Source organism: Odontesthes bonariensis, chromosome 7 (assembly GCF_027942865.1).
Source record: "Odontesthes bonariensis isolate fOdoBon6 chromosome 7, fOdoBon6.hap1, whole genome shotgun sequence".
Lineage (NCBI taxonomy): Eukaryota > Metazoa > Chordata > Actinopteri > Atheriniformes > Atherinopsidae > Odontesthes > Odontesthes bonariensis.
Window position 1 is genome coordinate 9,014,557 of NC_134512.1, and position 19,698 is coordinate 9,034,254.

At 40.3% G+C, this 19,698-nt stretch overlaps 1 protein-coding gene across 1 annotated transcript in view; it reads left to right on the top strand.

The window, feature by feature from the left end:
- cdh13 (cadherin 13, H-cadherin (heart)) overlaps nucleotides 1-19,698 on the top strand; it is a 394,183-nt gene that overhangs the window by 191,496 nt on the left and 182,989 nt on the right. The window contains exon 7 of the mRNA XM_075469363.1: nucleotides 8,483-8,627. Coding sequence (XP_075325478.1) covers nucleotides 8,483-8,627 — 145 coding nt within the window. The remainder of the gene's footprint in view (nucleotides 1-8,482; nucleotides 8,628-19,698) is intronic.

Here is a 19,698-nt window from a genome sequence, read left to right on the forward strand (position 1 = left end):
ACCGAGCAAGGAATGGAGTGTCGACGAAGATTTACTGCCTAAGTTTACCCTTTCGGACATAATTGCGTATATAGTATGTGGTGGCAGTGCTTATACTTTGCAACAGTTTCAATTATAATGACACTTTACACTTTTGTCATGTTACTCTACTTGTAAATAAATAATGAAACACACACACTTGGCTGTATCTCAAAGCATATTTATTTCAGACGACTTCAACTTTGCACAACACTCCTGCTCATGGTGGTCAGAGTACAACATTAGCCGCTTTCGGACTGTAGGAACCTTTGGCAGTTCTAATAACCTTTTAATCCGCGGGGCCGTTTTCTCCCGTGTTCGGACATACAGAAACTCGGGGCTTTCTCCCTTAGTTCCTATAACTATTTAGCTCCTTCTCCGAGGTCGGGTCTTTTCATAGTTCTATAGAACTAATCTAAGGGAGGTGTGTGGTGGTCGGTAGCTACGCCCCATGTAATTCTATCACGGCTGAAATGTCTCCTCATATGACACAGACACAACCGGCGGGTGTTTAATAAGTTAAACTTACACTGGTCTCATTTGTCAGCAGCGCTCTGCTCTCCTTTCTTCCTTCATGAAATGAAAAAGTATCTCCTGACTCTCTCTGTGAGCTTTTCCAGCCTCGATATTAGACGCCTGATGTGATTGTCCATGATTAATATCACCATCATGCAGACCATAAACACAGTGGCCTCCCCGCTCTCCATATTAGCTTCTTGGTGGTGTTTTTTCTACTCTCATTACTTTTACCGTTTTGTTTTGTGTTTGAATGTGGCGCTAAACGGCTAACGGCTAACACGTCACTGAAGCAGACGGCTGTGCGCGGCGCATCAGTCCCTATCAGGTCCCGACTCATGTGCGAATGCAGACTGAAACAGTTCCGCTGGGGAAGGATAGTTATCAGAACGAAATTCGAGGAGGGTAGTTCTGATAACTACTTTCTTAGAACGGTCTGTCCGAAAGCGGCTATACAGACACAATCTTGTCAAAGAATGTTTTGTCTTCACCTTCGCATGGCAAAACTATGTTGATAGGTACTTTTGCTGACAAAAAGGTGTATTGTTTCTGACAGTTCCAATCGCCCTTTCCATGTGAATTTGGAGATGGGCAATTTCCCTTGTATTTTCCACATTAAATTAAGATTAAGATTAAGATCAGATTTATTGTCATGTATACATGCATACACACGAAATTTGTCCTCCGCTTTTAACCCATTGAGACGTCCCTTGCTTCCAACTGACAGTGTCCTCTTGTGAAGTCGGGGATCTTTACCTCAGCACACAAAAGTCTGTAACTTACCAGAATGAAAATGCAGAGAACACACTCACATCGACACCGGGATTGAGTGGAAAGTTATGCTTGGTCGTCTTACAGCAGCGATCCATGCTAGTCGACGACGCTTTGTTATCTCGGACACTTGGTCTCCGTGGGTGCACCTCCAAGCAGGAAACCGGTAAAAAGATAAACCATTTACGATTTCCCCCCCATTCCTGTCACGGATTACGCTATTGCACCCCACGACACAGCAACGTGCGACCATAGTGGCAAAGACAATAAGTAAAATAGATAAACCAACGAAGAAAGTTCCGAGACCAGGCGGGAGTACGTCTGCGCGCAGTGGAAAACAATGTAAACAAAACAGTTCTGAGCCTCCAGTATGGCCGCCGCTCACGTAGTGACGTCACGTGCCCGAGCCCTATAAACTCCCGGTAAACTTACAAACTTTCTAATGCCTCGTTTTGTGAGTTAAGAGCATATGTGTACTACGGCAGAAGTTTGGTAACAATCAGTGCATTATTAGTGGGATCATTTACGAGATAAAATCTATTTAGCATTTTTTTTTTTTTTTAAACTTTATTAGTAAATCAACAAAATAACAGTTTACAAATGTGAGCATAACGCCAAAAAGAAGATATCCAGGGGGAGCATAGGAATAATAATAATAATAAGAAGATGATGCACTTACAAAAAGAAACCTAATGAACACAAAGACATATGTGCCAAGGAATAAAATCTATTTAGCATTAGCGGCTGTAATAAGCCATTTGGCGGAAATGACGTCACAATGACGTCATTTCTGCTTGTAGTCCTGGTGGGGAAATCGCGATTCGAAGTGCTTTATGTCCCTCTCGGCACTTCGTCATTTTTCATAGACCGGAAGGACATGGCAGCCTCCATAGAGCTTACCTGCTCTATGTAGATACAGACAACTTATTCTTCACTCAGGAGGATAAGTGAGATTTTTGACAGAGATCATTTTACACCAATGAGGACTAACTTATGAATGAATATGTTGATTTGAGCTAATAAATGACTTAATTTATTACATAGTGTCCCTTTAACTATGATTTAAAATGTTATGTTAATCTCGTCAGATTAACTCGTTAATTCAACAGTAGCCTACTTGTTTTATTACGTCATTTGACATGCTTTGCTGATCAAATATGTCTTGACTGCTGGAATTATTCATAACAAATTCTAGATAACAGCTATTCTTTTAAAAAAAGACAAATTGTAACTCTAGAGCCATTTTTATGCATTGTACATACTATGACTTGACATCAGAGGAGCAACCCCCCCCCCCAAAAAAAAAAAAAATCCTGTAAGTGCAAAGTTATGAATACATTTTTCTCAACCTGAAACAGATTATCTGTTTTATTTGAAACTGAAAATAACTAAAAACTGCATGATATGCAAGTCAGCCTCAATGGCATCCCACTGTAAGATGATTGTAAAATAAAAAATATTATCTGTGATACTAAAACACTAACATGCCAGGTTTGTGATTGTAACAGTGCTGATGTTAGGATTTAAGTCAAAACTCCAAATTACAGCCTTGCAATATCATCAGCTGTAGTCAGTCTTATTCATTCCCTAAGCCCTTTTTCTGGAACACAGTTAACATTTTCAAGTGATTATGTGTGTAATCATCACCTCTATTCATTTGGTACCGAATCTATTTGACCTGGATACAGCCCTGTGAAATTGAACATTTATGTATGCCCTTTAAAGTTAAGCTTTTCAATGGATTTATTCAACCATATCTGTGGGACTTAATTCGTACAAACAGTCAGGAATTATATTTTTTACTTTACTTCCAGCATTCTTAAGTTTAGAATCAGGAATTTAATTGTTGTTACAGGGAAAAAAAAGTATGCTTACTGCCTTGGTTTTAGATCTAATCATTATGCTGTTCAGGTAGAAAAACATTTTAATGAAACAGGGAATGGTGATTTGCTGACTAAACAGCTGCTTGTTTTAATAGCTGCTTGTTTGTTGAGTGGATATTGTACATGTTTTAACTTCACTCAGCTAAGCTGGCACAGTCCCTTAGGCAGAATTGGGAGAATTGCATGAAATACTGCATTGTGAGGAAGACTGAATGCATTAAATATGATGTAGGCCAACTGCGGATTCTTTGGTACAGGAAGAGAACAGATGAAGGAGGCAGGCAGGAACGGGAAAAACAGGATGAGTCTGTCTTTTTTTTTTGTTTCAGTATCAGTTCATTTTGTAAGACATTCATGTTATATAGAGCACTAACTAAAAAGCTTAATAACATCACTACATAAAGAAAAATCAAGTGTTTATTTTTCATTATCAGTTGTAAAGTATGATACAGCCTAAAAAAGTATGATTTTTGAGGTAAGTGGGGTACATGACATTCAGCACAAAATTCCCATCACCATTTGAAGTAAACACTTGCCCAAGAAGATTGTTGTTCCTCCTATGACCCGTAAATTGTTCGTCATCTTCCATTATGTAGGATATTCCAGTCCTATAAATGTGCCGAAGAGAGACGAGATAAGATGACCCTTCTCTATCGCTCTTAAGGCTCTAGCATGGTTGCCGTGTCTGCTCGCGCGAGCGGTGTTGATGACGTCACGAGTTCGTGCCCGCCATAGGACCCTATATAGTGGCGCAAGTCGTTGCGCGCCAGTAGTTGCAATTTTCTCCGTCACAGAGGTGGCGCTGCTACGTGAAGGTTACCTCTACTCTACAACCACGAAAGTGGAGAAGAAAACAATGCCGCTGTCAAGAGCAAGAATACTGTAATTAATGATACTGCTGCAGTTTTCATTTCATTTTAATTTTTTAATTCAGTTAAAAGAGGTGAAGGTTTGAAGCCCCCGGCATCAACAGAGTCTCTGCCCTCTTCTTTGCCTTCACGTATCTGTCCCGTAGCTTCTTCCACACATTCTTTCAGAACTCTCCCTCTTTCCCCAAAGTTCTGCCCATCTCTGTGCACCGGTTTGGGGAGTTTACGTGCTCCCTGTGCTGTTTCACTGCAGTTTCGTACAGCTGCCTGTACAAACGCACCTCCTCACTGAGCCTGGTCTCACATCGGTCCATCCGGTTCGTTGTGCTCGGCGCCGCCAAGTTACAAAAATCGACTGGTGCACGACAACGCGCTGCGCTGTCTTTTCAAGGGAAGCGCCAGGCCTGAAACGTCATTTTGACGTCACGGTCCACCACCGCCGTGACAGACGCGGCAACCATGCTACCGCCTTTAGAGTAAATTCAATTAAAAAAATTCAATTAAAAAATACTTTATTTATCCCAGGGGGAAAATAAATGTTGATGTAACTCAATTAAATCAAGGAGTTATTATAGATGCTGATGGCTGTGGGCAGGAAAGATTTCCTGTAGCGGTCTGTTTTGCATCCAAACTGAAGAAGCCTTTGACTGAAGAGACTCTGTTTTCCGATAACAGTCTCATGGAGAGGATGTTCAGGGTTGTCCATAATTCTCTTGATTTTATGCAAAATCCTTCTTTGCATTATTGTCCAGTCCAGTCTGTTGTCCAGATGAACACCAAGGTATTTATATTCCTCAACCACCTCCACCTTTTCTCCCATGATGGAAACAGGGTTTGATCTGACCTTGTTTCTCCTGAAATCTACAATCATCTTCTTTGTTTTGTTAACATTCAAGATGAGATGATTGTTCCCACACCATGCCACAAAGCGGTCCACCAGCTCTCTGTACTCAGCTTCTTGTCCATCTCTGATACACCCGACAACTGCAGAGTCATCTGAATATTTCTGTAGATGACAGGAGTCTGACTTGTACTGGAAGTCTGAAGTGTACAGAGTGAAAAGAAATGGTGAGAGTACAGTCCCCTGTGGTGCTCCTGTGCTGCTGATCACCTGGTTAGACACACAATTCTTCAGTCTGACAAACTGTGGTCTGTTTGTCAGGTAGTCATTAATCCAGGTGATTGTTGAGGCCTCCACCTGAGTCTTCTGGAGTTTCAGACGAAGCAGATCAGGCTGAAATGTGTTAAATGCACTGGAGAAATCAAAGAACATGATCCTCACAGTGCTGCCTGCTTTGTCCAGATGACAGTGGGTTTGTTGAAGCAGGTGTATGATAGCGTCTTCAACTCCAACTCCATGGCGATAAGCAAACTGCAGGGGGTCCTGATATGTGCTGGTTTGCTTACACAGGTGGGTCAACAGGAGTCTCTGGGCAACAGGTCTGTAGTCATTGATGACTGAAGGGTGGGTTTTCTTTGGTACCGGAACCAGACAGGATGTCTTCCACAACAGTGGTACCTTCTCTTGGGTCAAGCTAAGGTTGAAAAGGTGTTGCAGAATCCCACAGAGCTGCTCTGCACAGGCCTTCAGGACTCGGGGGCTGACACCATCTGGACCTGCAGCCTTGTTCCGGTTCAGTCTTTCCAACTGCCTCTTCACCTGACTTCTAGAAACAGAAAAGTGGGAGGGGGAGGCAAAGGGGACAGCAGCATCTCCTGATTTGGTTGAAGACAAACTAGTGGAAGCAGAAAAATCCATGACTGAGGTGGAGGTGGAGATGTTACAGGAAAGCTGTGGGTCAGAGGAGAGTGGGATGTCTCTTTGGCTGGGAACAGGAGGGGAGGATGGTGAGCTTGTTCCTGAGCTAAACCTGTTGAAGAATGTGTTCAGCTCATTTGCTCTGTCCAGACTTCCATCCATCCGATTCTCCCTCTGCTTGAGGCCTGTGATCTTCTTCATTCCTGACCACACATCTCTGATATTGTTCCTCTGCAGTTTACTCTCAAGCTTCTTTCTATACACCTCCTTGCTCTCTCTGATCTTGACTTTGAGCTGCTTCTGTATACTCCTCAGTAACTCCCTGTCTCGCTCCCTAAAGGCTCTTTTTTTTCTTGTTCAATAGTTCCTTTAGCTCACTGGTGATCCAGGGTTTGTTATTAGGGAAGTATCTCACTGTTCTGGTGGGGATGGTGTTGTCCACACAGAAGTTTATATAGTCAGTCACACACTCAGTCATGGCATTAATGTCCTCTCCATGTGGCTTACAAAGAGAAATCCAATCAGTTGCATCAAAACAACCCTGTAACGCTTCTTCAGCTTCCTGTGACCACTTTCTAACAGTCCTTTTTGTGACAGGTAGTCTCTGGACAAGGGGTTTATATGCTGAACAGAGAAAAACAAGGTTGTGATCTGATTTACCCAGGGGAGGTCTTGATTTGGAAATGTATGAATCCTTGACATTTGTGTAAAACAAATCCAATGTCTTGTTTTCTCTGGTAGAGCAGCTGACAAACTGTTGAAAAGTTGGCAGTGTAGCAGAGAGTGAGGCATGATTAAAATCACCAGATATTGCCACAAAAGAATTGGGGTGTTGTGTCTGTATCTTGGCAACAACAGAACTGATGACATCACATGCAGTGTCGGCAACAGCTGAGGGTGGAATGTAAACAGCCACCAAAACAACACTGGTGAACTCTCTTGGCAAATAATATGGACGAAAACTTACTGCCAATAGTTCAATGTCAGGACTGCAGAGACGACTCTTCACAGTAACATGTCCTGGGTGACACCATCTGTTGTTGACAAGCACTGCCAATCCACCCCCTTTCCTTTTCCTGCTATTCTTTAAATCTCGATCTGCTCGTACAGTCAGGAAGCCCGGCAAAGAGAGACGCTGGAGTCGGGGATATGATCCTGCAGCCATGTCTCAGTAAAACACATTATGCTACATTCCCGATATTCTTGCTGAGTCCTTGTCAAGGCAAGAAGTTCATCCAACTTGTTAGCTAACGATCTTACATTGCCCATGATGATGGATGGCAGAGATGGTTTGAACTTCTTCTTTCTCTCTCTCCTCTTTGCTCCTGCTCTGCATCCACAACGCCTCCTTTTCAGTTCCAGTGGGATTTCTGGCTTCAGTTGTCGAATTATTTCTGCTTTTCCAATGTTAATCAGCTGCTCCCTGTTATAAACCACCCTGTTGCTATGGTTATGCATCATAACAAAAGAGCAAAATATACAAATGTATTGGGAAAAATCAATCCAGCTGCACAGCATCCAAAAAATGCAATTTCTTCCAAGAAAAAACAGGAATGAAATTTAGAAAAAAGAAAAACTCTCAATGTGAGGTACAGAGCTACTCCAACGTGCTGCCACCCTCAGCAGCGCATTCTAGAACAAGAATGAAATATGTAGTATCCTAAACTTAAGTCCAATGGTGGGACATACGCAGCTAAGCCCAAAAATTATTTACTTCCATGTCCAATATTGATCCATACCGAATTCACTCTTGTCCATTATATCACATGTCAAGTCCAAGAGCATTCATACCCTGTATCAGTAATCAATAGACCAAGTAATCAGTAAAAATAAATCAATCAATAAAACAGTTGACTCCACTAGAATAACTGGGACAACCTCAAAATGTTGATTAAGTTTTCGGTTTTCTGACTGCCTGATTTTTCTTTTTTTACCCTCCAGAATTTGAATGTACATAGCTCTTTTTTCATTTTTTTTTTTATTGTTTAGTTTGACTAAGTTGCTTTGCCCTTTAGTAGTTTCATGCTGCAAAGTGTGGCAAGATGAAGTTGGCAACAAACCCCCGAGTCTTTTGTCATGTTTCTTTAGACTTTTTCATATCCATAACCTGCGCCCTAAGCAGTTGAATTGGATGAAAGGTGAGTAAGAGTTGGGTGTTGGACGGTCCAGCAACGGATCACAGCCAAACATCTTTGTGGGTGATTGGCTGAGGGGTCTTGGTAATGAATGTGTCTCTTGAATTTAAATGAAGTTTGATTAATTGGATAAATGGATGGATACATTGATTTTTAAGAGGAAAAAAAGGAACAGATATGTCTAAAAAAGACTTCTTTAGAATAAGTGATTTTTCTTGGTCAACATCCATAGAGACCAGTTTTGTGCAGGGCTAGCTGTTTCTATATGCTACTAGAATTGCTAAAATGAATCAGAATGGTCCTGGTGGTAATCCTTGAATCCTGGATGATCCTTGAAGAGGAGGACCATGTGAATATTCTCAAGGAAAACATCAGACAGTCTGAAAGAGGTTGCTGTTGTTTTTGTATTGCACTGTCTGACATAATGAAACATCTAAGGCATACAGCTAAAGAAAACTGTAAATGAGCATTACCCCCAAGCAACCATCCCTATCATGGAAAATAAAGTAATTCATCTTCTCATCCACACAGCTGGAAGTTTCCACCACAGACTTTGCTGGAAATGTCATGGAGGGACCCGCCAAACTCGCTATCACTGTCATTGACCAAAATGACAACCGGCCTATCTTCAAAGAAACCCGTTACACAGGAGAGGTGCTCGAAGGATCCCCTACAGGTATGTGACGCTGTTATATTGAGGCACTCTGGAAAGAATTGAGCTCTTTTTGGATTTATCTGGACGGCACACACACACACACACACACACACACATTGGTTGCCACACTTGAGATGTCCTCTGATCTGAGGTGAAGTGCAGTTGTGTGGAAGACGTTTACATATGTATACCGAGCTGAGTGCTTTTCATTCACTCGTGTATTAATTAAGTCAGTATCATTTTGCACATAACTTCTTATTAAAATCACTAAAGGCCCATATCTTTAATGAGAGCGCTTAACTCATTTATGCCCTTAAACATTATCACCTCTGCACTATATTGAATGAATGTTGGATTTTCTTTGTATTATAGTTGACCTTTTAGCAAAACTATGATGTATAATGTATTTAATAGGAAATAGTATCATATGGTAATCATAATAATACTTGTCTTTTTTATTTTCTTCAATGTGATAGAAAAAACTTTTTTCCTTGATGGTGATAGGAAAAAAACAACCCACTGCGACTGTATAATATACAGTAATTAGTGCCAGTGCCTGCCCTCTGCCTCCCCACATAATGTTTGTTGGAGCTCTGCTATTAAAGTTTTAAAAGCAACACATTTTCTTTCACACAAGAACAAAGATAGGGCTCCAGTGGTGCTTGATGGAAGAAGAAAAATTTCTGTTGTTAGTCTTTTATGGCTGTGTTTCATAAACCAGATTATCAGAAATGTTGGATCTTTTCTTTGGTGAATTCCACTGATGTAGACACACTTCACCCTCAGAATCTTATTTGCATCATGTCGGTAAAGCAAAGGTTTAAAAACTACCCAACAACAGTTTAAATGTGATTCCCTGCAGTAACACTATTTCAACATTCAGTCTTCCTCAGCATGCTTTGACATCCCATTGTGTAATGTCTTTTTTAATATAATATAATCCCTGAGGAGCAGTTCATTTATTTGAGGATTAATGTCAAGTGATCTACATATTTTGTTTCTATTGCTATTGCACCAAATTATTCCAAAAGTTAAAGACCCATAAAATGAAAGTGGCAGTCACATTCCTTTCCCAATGAAGTTACTGCTGTTCAGTTTGGGATCTTTATTTGGGATTTAATACTGTCTGAAACAGTCAAAATGTACTAAAATAGTTTTAACATGTAACATATTTGGTTCAACGAGTGCTTCAAACATTTTTAAGGTGTCTCAGTGGCAGCTTCTTTTAGGACTGCAGAGTGAGTGTTTCCTTACTGAGCTTGAATATAAATAAATGCAGATTAAATGTAATTTTCTTTTCCTGTTACAGGAATATTTTAATCAATTGACAACTTTACTGACTGTCTGTGTGTGGATGTTTGCGTGTGGCTCTTTAAAGCTGCAAAAATCAATTTTATTTATTCGTTCAATATACAGCTGTGCTGGGGAGACTGTCACCCACCATACAATGGTTACACTGCATGGCATGATGCTTGGGTGAGAATTGTGGAGGCGATCTTGGCATGGACAAATTATCTGCGGTGTACTGCCAGGGTGACTGCTGAACGGCATCTCATACTTTTGAATTTTAATGGGAATTGTGAACATTGGCTTCTGTAATGGAGATGTTTTGTGCTTTGGGTTGATCAGCTCGAACTTTGAAGACAAACTGCGCTGCTTTCAGAGTAGAGACAGAGGTGATTTGTCTTGCCACCTGCTTTATTCTTACTCACACTGCGCTTCCAACTGTCATTGTTGCACTACATGGCACAGTGGATGAAATTAGAAAAAAATCAGTTGCTTCACACTGCTTATTCCCACTGTTCACCTAAAAGCGGATTTCCACTGATTAACTTAAAAAGATCCTCTTAAGTCTACATGTCCATGATTTTAACAGCAGACATACATCATATGCAAAGGCTGCTTTTATAAATCCTTTTGGAAGATTGAAGGCAGGAAAATAAATCACAAATAAATCACACCATTAACACAGAAAGCCAACAGACAAAAACCTTTATAGCCAGTAGAGCCTTACAGATAAAAGGGATCTGTCAACAGTCAAAGGTGAGCCACTCAAATAGACTTGCACACTAAACACACAAGCACACACAACGCTTCAAATAGACATTTTGGGCGGCTGACAACTTCACACTGAACTTGGGATACGAATTGCTTATGCAAAGGTATATGTGTGGTAAGCAACAGCATGCTATTTCAGGTTATCCAGAACAAGGTAGGTTGACAAACTTGCACAGTTTAATTAAAGATGAATAAACTGAAAGTTCATTTTGGTGATTATATCGTACAGTAATTGCACTGAAACAGTTGAATACCAATCCCTGTTTGCACTCCCAACGTGACACACAAGCAGTTGGATTTCCCACATGAACACCAAAGATTGTACTCGGAAATATGCAGGCAGTTTGATCTGAGTTTTTTCTGCAGTTGCTCATCATGCTTGTACTTCATAGTGGGAGGTTTTCTGCTGGAGACATGCTCTCACAGTGTGAAATATGAGGTAGGGGAAGCAGAGCAGACTCTGTCTAGAACACACATGAACATTGTTGGGTTACTTTTCTCAGTGAACCCCTTAGATTACAGGATTGCTGCCTTTAAAAAGAAAGCAGATGGTGCTACCTTAATTGCTAAGAAAACTAAATGTTAGGAGTGCTTTTGTGCTATGTACCTTTTTTATGGCTCTTGCCTATTTTATCTTTTATAAACTGTAGCACTGCAGGTTACAACAGGAATGTCATGAGCTTATAGTGCTTTATTGACAATAAATGTTGTTTACAAATAATTAAAAAAAAGGATTTATTATATGAGGCTTAATAAATGTAGCCTAACAAGTAATGAAACAAAGCTGTTTGGGCTTCATGCTAGCATTGCACCACTTACTCATAGTAGGATTACTGCACAAAAGTGAAGTGATTGTAAAACACATCTCAACCCAAGCTGTTGAAAGCTGCTGTGATGGGCTCTTGAATAAGTTTCAGTAACAAGTTAGAAATAGGAATGTATTGGAAATCCAGTTGTTACACATCTCACTGTAACACAGGAGCCAACAATACAGATCAGAATAACTGTCTATTTGGTTACACAGTTTTAAAATGTGCTTTCATTACTGTTAAGAATGTGCTGAAGTTTTTGATTCTTTGGCTATCCTGTCCAACAGTCATAAGTGAGGATTCAAAGTCAGTGCACGTTCATGTGTTCCTGTGTGCATTCATGTGAAGCTCCCTGTAGAACTAAAAGTAACCCGACTGTGAGAAAAACAGAAATATGACAAATCCCAACTGTAAAATCTCTTATTGGTTTTGCCCCCGTGGTCGCTGGACCACACAAAACACCTGAATCATCAAAATGTAGTAGCTTTTAGTCCTGACTCTGTTTAGTCAACAAGTTAACTCTGACTTCTGCAAGCTCAGCACTGATGAATTTTTAAAAGCTAATCCAACATTACTGGGCTGGATCTGATATCATCTTTCAAAGACATTTTTGCAACCTGGCCTGAAAAAAATTGAGTTTAACTTCAAATGCAATAAAAAAAAAAGATAGTTTAACACTATAAATCTCAATTCTGCCATTATCTGTATAGTTTTATAAGATTAACCAGAAAGAGCAGGGCTGGATTAATTTAAACTCAATTTCAAGTATGGTTCTATCTGACAGCTCCTTTGTACTTTAGTTGCCATGGATGCCAGACCTGATTGTGCTCAGAGATAAGATGAAGGCTGCAGCTTTGCAGACTTTATTTTGCATGTGCCTGCAAATCTGTGTACTAAATAGTCTCCTCAACATGTCCACAGTCAAGTCAACATGTCAGTTAGGCTTCCCTCAAGGATGTGTCTAACAAAAAATCAATCATCCAAATTATATCTAACAACCTATTGATTTCCTGTGGGTTTCCTGGTCAGCCGTCCTACATTTTAAAGGACTGTGTTGTTTGAGCAAACCCCAAAATAGAATATGACAGATTTATTGTTGTTAGTCATAACATCAGTAAATCTTTTGTAGTACATTTCTTTATCATGCTTTTTCTGGTGCTATCCCTAAAAACCAAAGGGAAGAAAAAGGATAAAAGCAGGATTGTTTATTGTTTCATTTTGTCTGAGCAATCCATAAAGATATATTAGATGAGAATAACCTTATTTTTGCTTATTTGTTCCATATGTAATAGCATTTCCCTGAGAAGAAATGTCTCAAAAAATTAAATTTAATGAAAGTGAGCTCGCTAAATATGAGTGTGACCTTAACCCAAAGGTCCTAGACTGCGTCCAAAGGTTATCCAAAAGTGGAAAGGAAAAATAAACACTCTTTATCTTAGAAAAGAGAAGTGAATTATAACTCCCTCTGTGGAAAACAAGTGTAGATGGAGGCCAGAATGCATCGATAAATGCAGTCAGAGTTTAGCAAAATTAATTGTTCATCTTTGACCTTTTCACTTGCCCTGAATGTGCCACTGATTTATATTTGACATTGATTAGAGTTAGATATTTATTTAAGGCATCTTTTGTTTATACCATTCATTATGGAACTCTTTTCTTATCTATTATTTTCATATATTTTGTTTATTTTCGCTCAGTGGTACAAATTGGAATGTTACTTTGTCTGATTCTTTTGGAAAAGCTGCACACACTACCAAGCACAAGACAGTTAAAGGGGAACTCCGGGGCATTTGAAGCGCATTTCCATTGCTAGAGGTTGTCAAATACTGATAGTAGGACACAGACAGGTGCAAATCTGCGCTCCCTGTGTGGAGATCGCGCTGTTCGCACAGCCTGTCATGCGAGGCTAATACGTGGCGGCTAAGGGGCAAGCGCTAACCCTTCCACGTAAAACAACAACTTGCACACTGCAGAAACGTCACACCACTTTATAAACCATCCGACAATAAAGTCACAAGCCTTACCATCAAAACCATATGCATGGTTCTCACATTACTGGCATGGGGACGTTACAAAACAACTTTATAAACAGCATGTAACTCACCGGTTAGTTGTACGCTCGCACATGTGAAAGCCCAAAAGAGTCAATGGACGATAATCACATATACAAAACAATTATCTTCTCTAGAAAAACTGCGTTCAAGTATTTAAAACATTACAACAATATTACTGGGCATGTATTGTTGTAATGTTTTAAATACTTGAACGCAGTTTTTCTAGAGAAGATAATTGTTTTGTATATGTGATTATCGTCCATTGACTCTTTTGGGCTTTCACATGCGCGAGCCTATAACCAGCCGGTGAGTTACATGCTGTTTATAAAGTTGTTTTGTAACGTCCCCATGCCAGTAATGTGAGAACCATGCATATGGTTTTGATGGTAAGGCTTGTGACTTTATTGTCGGATGGTTTATAAAGTGGTGTGACGTTTCTGCAGTGTGCAAGTTGTTGTTTTACGTGGAAGGGTTAGCGCTTGCCCCTTAGCCACCACGTATTAGCCTCGCATGACAGGCTGTGCGAACAGCGCTATCTCCACACAGGGAGCGCAGATTTGCACCTGTCTGTGTCCTACTATCAGTATTTGACAACCTCTAGCAATGGAAATGCGCTTCAAATGCCCCGGAGTTCCCCTTTAATAAATGAATTTATATCCTATACAATACTGCATATGTTGTGAGTGTTTCATCTGTTCTCATGTTCCTTCACAGTGTGTTTGCTTTATCTGAAGCAGCGTTACAGTAGTGGCAGGGCAGCAGGGGAAGCTGTAGGGAAGAATGTCACAGTGCTCTGACATTTCTGTGCAAACTGATAACAAATACAGCCAAAAGCTTGAGTCTCCTGGCAAGCCCTCTGCATCCACTCTTTGGTTCTTTTCCTCTTTTCAGCTTTATCTCTCGCATTCTTTTTTCTTCATGCCTTACATCCCCCCCCCCCCCCCGAGTTTTGTGTTCACACCAATGAGCTCCATATTTACAGTTTCTCTGTTTTCACCATATGTGACCTGCTCTGGCGAAATGAGTCGGAAGTCGCAACGTTCTATTTTGAGGTACGGGCAGATAACGTGAAAAAACAATGGATTAAAAAAAAATTTTTTTTTTAGCTAATTTCAAAGAATAGACATTAAAAAACAATCTCCCAAAGTTGTATAGTCCATATAATTGAGGAAAGGCATGTAAATGACAATTCAAGTTGACTTGCAAGTTGTATTAAATGCGTTAAAATTGAACAGGTTGAACAAATTCATCGACTCCTCTCCCGTTAACGTCTACCGTTCCTAATACCTCTGAGGATTTCCCTTTACCTCTGAAACGTCTCTATCTCTGCTCACTTCATGAAACCAATCAAAATGCTTAAAAATGTACACACACAGTGACACAAAGGCCCACAATAGGCGGGAAGTCACGTTTCGAGTGACTGGTGCACGCGATTGGTCCAGCCATCAGACAAAAACCTGTCAAACTAGCTATCTGTGTTGGTGTAGCCTAAACTAATCGTAGAAAGTCTCTCAATATTCGTCATTGTCAAAAAAGTCATCGTCTTATTACAATATTAGTATCGTGTAGTACTGTCGTATAGTGTAGTGTGTTGATCTGTGTTTTTGTTTTAAAATGTCATTCGCTAAAGAAAGTAGAGTCGCGAAAGCTTTAAACTCTCGTGGCGTCCAATTTTAGCTCTGCTGCTGGACAGCAAGACTTGCTAGCGCTAGTTACGGATTTTTTTACTGACGTGATATCTTCTGAAGAAGATAATGACAGCGATGTCGAAGACTCGGATATGGAAAAGGAGCAAGAATTCGCCACTCATGTGGAAGATGACGATGAAGTCATTGAGCAACCTGTGACTGATATTAATGAGGTGACGAGGGCTATGTCGAGCTGTGGAGCAGTGTGTGTGGGAACAAAAATGAATATTTTCTAATCATTTGGGCTTCAGTCTGGTTTAATACCATTTTATATGTGTACAAATGCCTTTGGTAAAATTAAGCTTTAAGATAAAGAGTTTATCCCCTTAAATTCACAGGATTTTGAAAGCTATCAACAAAAAAACGGGCTAAAAACTTTAAACGCGATTTTCTCAGGTTTTCAATCGTAAAAAAAGGGTGGAAGATCATAAATCAAATGGCCATATTTTGAAAACCATCCAACGTATGACTTTGACTATGGTATCATTTTAAAGCTTATTTCCATTCCTTTCTTTTGATACCAAAATCTCAATTTTGACATTTGGGTCACTGTGACTCATTTTGCTGGATCAGGTCACATATTTGCTTCGTCAACAAACTTTTTAATACAACCAATATTGACTTACTATCTTTTAACCTCTTCATGTGGGAGTTTCAGATTGAATTTCGACCGCATCAAGTTTGGGGAAAGAAAATGTGCCTTGCCATGATGAATTTTTTTCCTTTTTATTGATAGCTGACATGCCGAAAAATTTACACTCTGGGTTATTTTTCAGTTTCAACTTTTCTAAAATTCTACCTGACAAAGCAACAAGAGATGATGATATCTAAATCTGTAGGACCAAAGCAAATAAGCTTAAGCTCTATGAATAGGAGACAACTTGGAGAATTTTGTAAAATTCAGCTATTTTCAACCAGGACAGTAATTTCAAATATCAAAGAAGTAATATCAAAGAATCAGAGAGACTGACGTAATTGAACCTCTCAAATAATTCAACCACCTAAGCTAAAAGCTTCATTTCTATGATTTCTGGTAGAGTGGACCATCCACAAAATCGGAAAGTCTGAAGTTTGATTCACCTACCTATGTGAGTGAGTTAGTAAGACACTGAACTCCAATTTGCTCCAAATAGCAGGCAAATGCCTCACATGGCAGCACGGTCACCATTAGTGTGTGAGTGTATAAAAATGGGTGAATGAGAAAATCATTGTAAAGCTCTTTGTAAAACCCAGCTAAGGTCGGAAGGTGTTACATAAGTGCAGGCCATTACTGTGTAACAAACTTTGCATCCATTATAGTCTCACAAGTTCAAGGTGGACTCATGAATGGGGCCAATGAAATATGAAAAATGCAGCGGGTTACATTTTTGTAGAATATGCAGCCAGGCCCAGAAAGAGACCTCCAAGATGGAAGGTTTTTGAAAAGACACCGGGAGTAACTGAGTGGTTTAGACAGAGAAATGCTCTGTGCAGCTAAGCCTCAGGTTATTACTGTACTTCTGTCCAGCCAAACCTTTGCAGCATGTGATTCTTTTTGCTCTCTTTTTCCATGTTTACTGCCTGATAATTTCCCCTTTGTAGACTAACTTTTGCAACAATGTCCCCCAAAAATTCGACTTGGAAGGGAAAAAAATGTACATTTCTAATTGCTTAAACCAGTTAGGCTTTGAGGCTTTGTTCAATAATCAAATATTTTCCAATTATAAGCAATGCTGCATTCTTAGATTTATCTTTTCAGTGAGTGCGTACAAACAGCATCAGTACTCTGTGTTAGGGTTTAAAAATATATATATTCGTCTACATCTGTGTGTTCATAGTCTTCCAAATATTTGCTGTGTGGATCCTTGCCAATGTGGAAGATCGTCATCTTTATTTTTCTTTAAATCCACCAATTTATTTTTTGTCAGTAAATGTTAGTGTCCATCTGCAGGCACAGTCAGCATAGCTATGCTGTCAATGCAGACACATGCAAAGCTTTATCTGCCAGCAATACTGGAGGGAACTGGTCTTGGACCTGAGTCCACATATAGAGTTCATGATTTTTGTGTCTTTGATGGGCAAGCTGCAAGCTAACAGAGCATGGCAAAAGGTTAGTAATTACAACAAATACAGAAGCTACTAACAAGAGAAAACTGCCTCCACCATCACCCTTTCCAGCGAAGCAAACATATTGAACAGCAAGCATATAAACTGACACAGCTAAAACAACGGCAATTATTGTGGTTGATAATTTTCTAGATGATTTTTCTGTTGATATGAACTGAGTCAGTAGTAATCAAGAGGCAACACGGTCACCTGGCAGGCAGGGGAGAAGGTGGGAGGAGAGAAATTAAAAGACAAATTGTTACTGAAATAAACTACTCTTAAATTGAAATACACCTCATCTTGTAAAAGTCTTCCAGCATGCGGTGCCCATTTTTGAGGACCAATTTGCAAAATTCAACCTTTTGCCATTCCAAACCCAACCCACAATGCAACCCAAATAGACAGACCATCACTGTGTTTGTTGTCTACTACAGAAAGAGAGCCAGGGCTTATCTATAAATTAAGTTCAGGTATTTTAGCATCATAAAGCAATTTATGTAATAATTTAATAATTTAGTAATAATTGACAAAGAGCTAATACAGAGATGATTTTCACAAAGATATGAGCTTGAATCCAGCAAAATCCACTATGAATCATAACCAGTAGTTCTGTCAGAACCACTCTCGTCAAAACGAGACGAGAAACAGATATACATTTCAGAAGCTTATTCTGAATGCATACAATTGTGTTTGGCGGTATGGCTCTGTTCGGAGGAAGTTCCCGACTTTTCCATGAGCTCCATGGAAGCCAAGACAGGGAACAGCAGCATCCTCAGGTGGAGTGCCTTCCATTTGCTGTAAAGGCAACAACCCCCTAGAACAGATCAAGCAACAATGACAACAGTATGACATTGTTTGGCAATGAGAAGTCGTTGGAGCAGGGGAGGTGGTGGGTGCAAGCAGAAAGCAAAAAGAGCAGTGACAGCAAACCAAGTTTAAATGAAGCGTCCTGAATGCCAGCATCCAATTGCGAGCAGCAGCTGATTACCCATAAGCGCAGTTGGTTTGTGGACAGCCATAAAGGTTGGGTCGGCGTCAGCCAATAGGCAAAGGGCGCGTTGACTACGTGGCCTCCCAGAACTATCGCGGTGCTCCATTTCTGTCAGAACCACTCTCGTCAAAATGAGACGAGAAATAGAGATACATTTCAGAAGCTTATTCTGAATGCATACAATTGTGTTTGGCGGTATGGCTCTGTTCGGAGGAAGTTCCCGACTTTTCCATGAGCTCCATGGAAGCCAAGACAGCGAACAGCAGCATCCTCAGGTGGAGTGCCTTCCATTTGCTGTAAAGGCAACAACCCCCCAAACAGACCATACCGGAACGCAGCCAGCCAATTGATTGTTGGACCAGGGTGTCCTACAACCCCCCAACGAAATATTAGGCTACCAAACGTGTGTCACCATTATGATTAGTAGTAGTAGTATTACAAAAATAATTATTAAACCGCGACTAAGCTTGACGTTAAAAAGGTGGAACTGCCGTAGCCTACATTAACACAGACTGAAATGTGATGCGAGTAATTATTTGGGGCAAGCATTGAACTTAACCACTTAGGTACACCATGAAAATATATCGGTCTCCACAGCAGCGACAGCGCTTTGCGGCAGGGCAAAGCAGAGCAAGATCCAAGCAAAGCAAAACAAGATGCGAGCAAAGCAGAGCAAGATCCGATCCAAGACCAGCAAAACGAGATCCAAGCAATGCAAAGCAAGATCCAAGCCAGCAGAACAGGATCCAAGCCAGCAGAACAGGATCCAAGCAAAGCAGAGCAACATCCAAGCAAAGCAGAGCAACATCCAAGCAAAGCAGAGCAACATCCAAGCAAAGAAGAGCAAGATCCGATCCAAGAACAGCAAAATGAGATCCAAGCAAAGCAGAGCAACATCCAAGCCAAGCAGAGCAACATCCAAGCAAGCAGAGCAACATCCAAGCAAGCAGAGCAACATCCAAGCAAAGCAGAGCAAGATCCGATCCAAGAACAGCAAAACGAGATCCAAGCAAAGCAGAGCAACATCCAAGCCAAGCAGAGCCTTTAACACACTTCACCTGACCCACCTAGGAAGTTAAAGTCACCGTGAGCTTGCATATTTTTGCTATCCACACGATTAAACAAGCCATAAAGCATAACACAAATGACCTCTGTCATTGCTGTTCATGCCATCAATTCCGGGAGCGGTTTTAATGATTTGACTTTATCCCAAATTTATTTTCGATCTTAATCAGCATCTTTCATGCAAAGTTAAGCCCTAACAGTGGCTCTTGTTTTATTTAAACAGAGGCACAAGCTGCACAATGTCTTTTTTTTTTCTTTTTTTTTTTTAAACCCGAGCCACCTAAAAATGTATTCCACTGTTTAAAAATTTATAATTTCCAGAGCTCATTTACCAGTTGAATA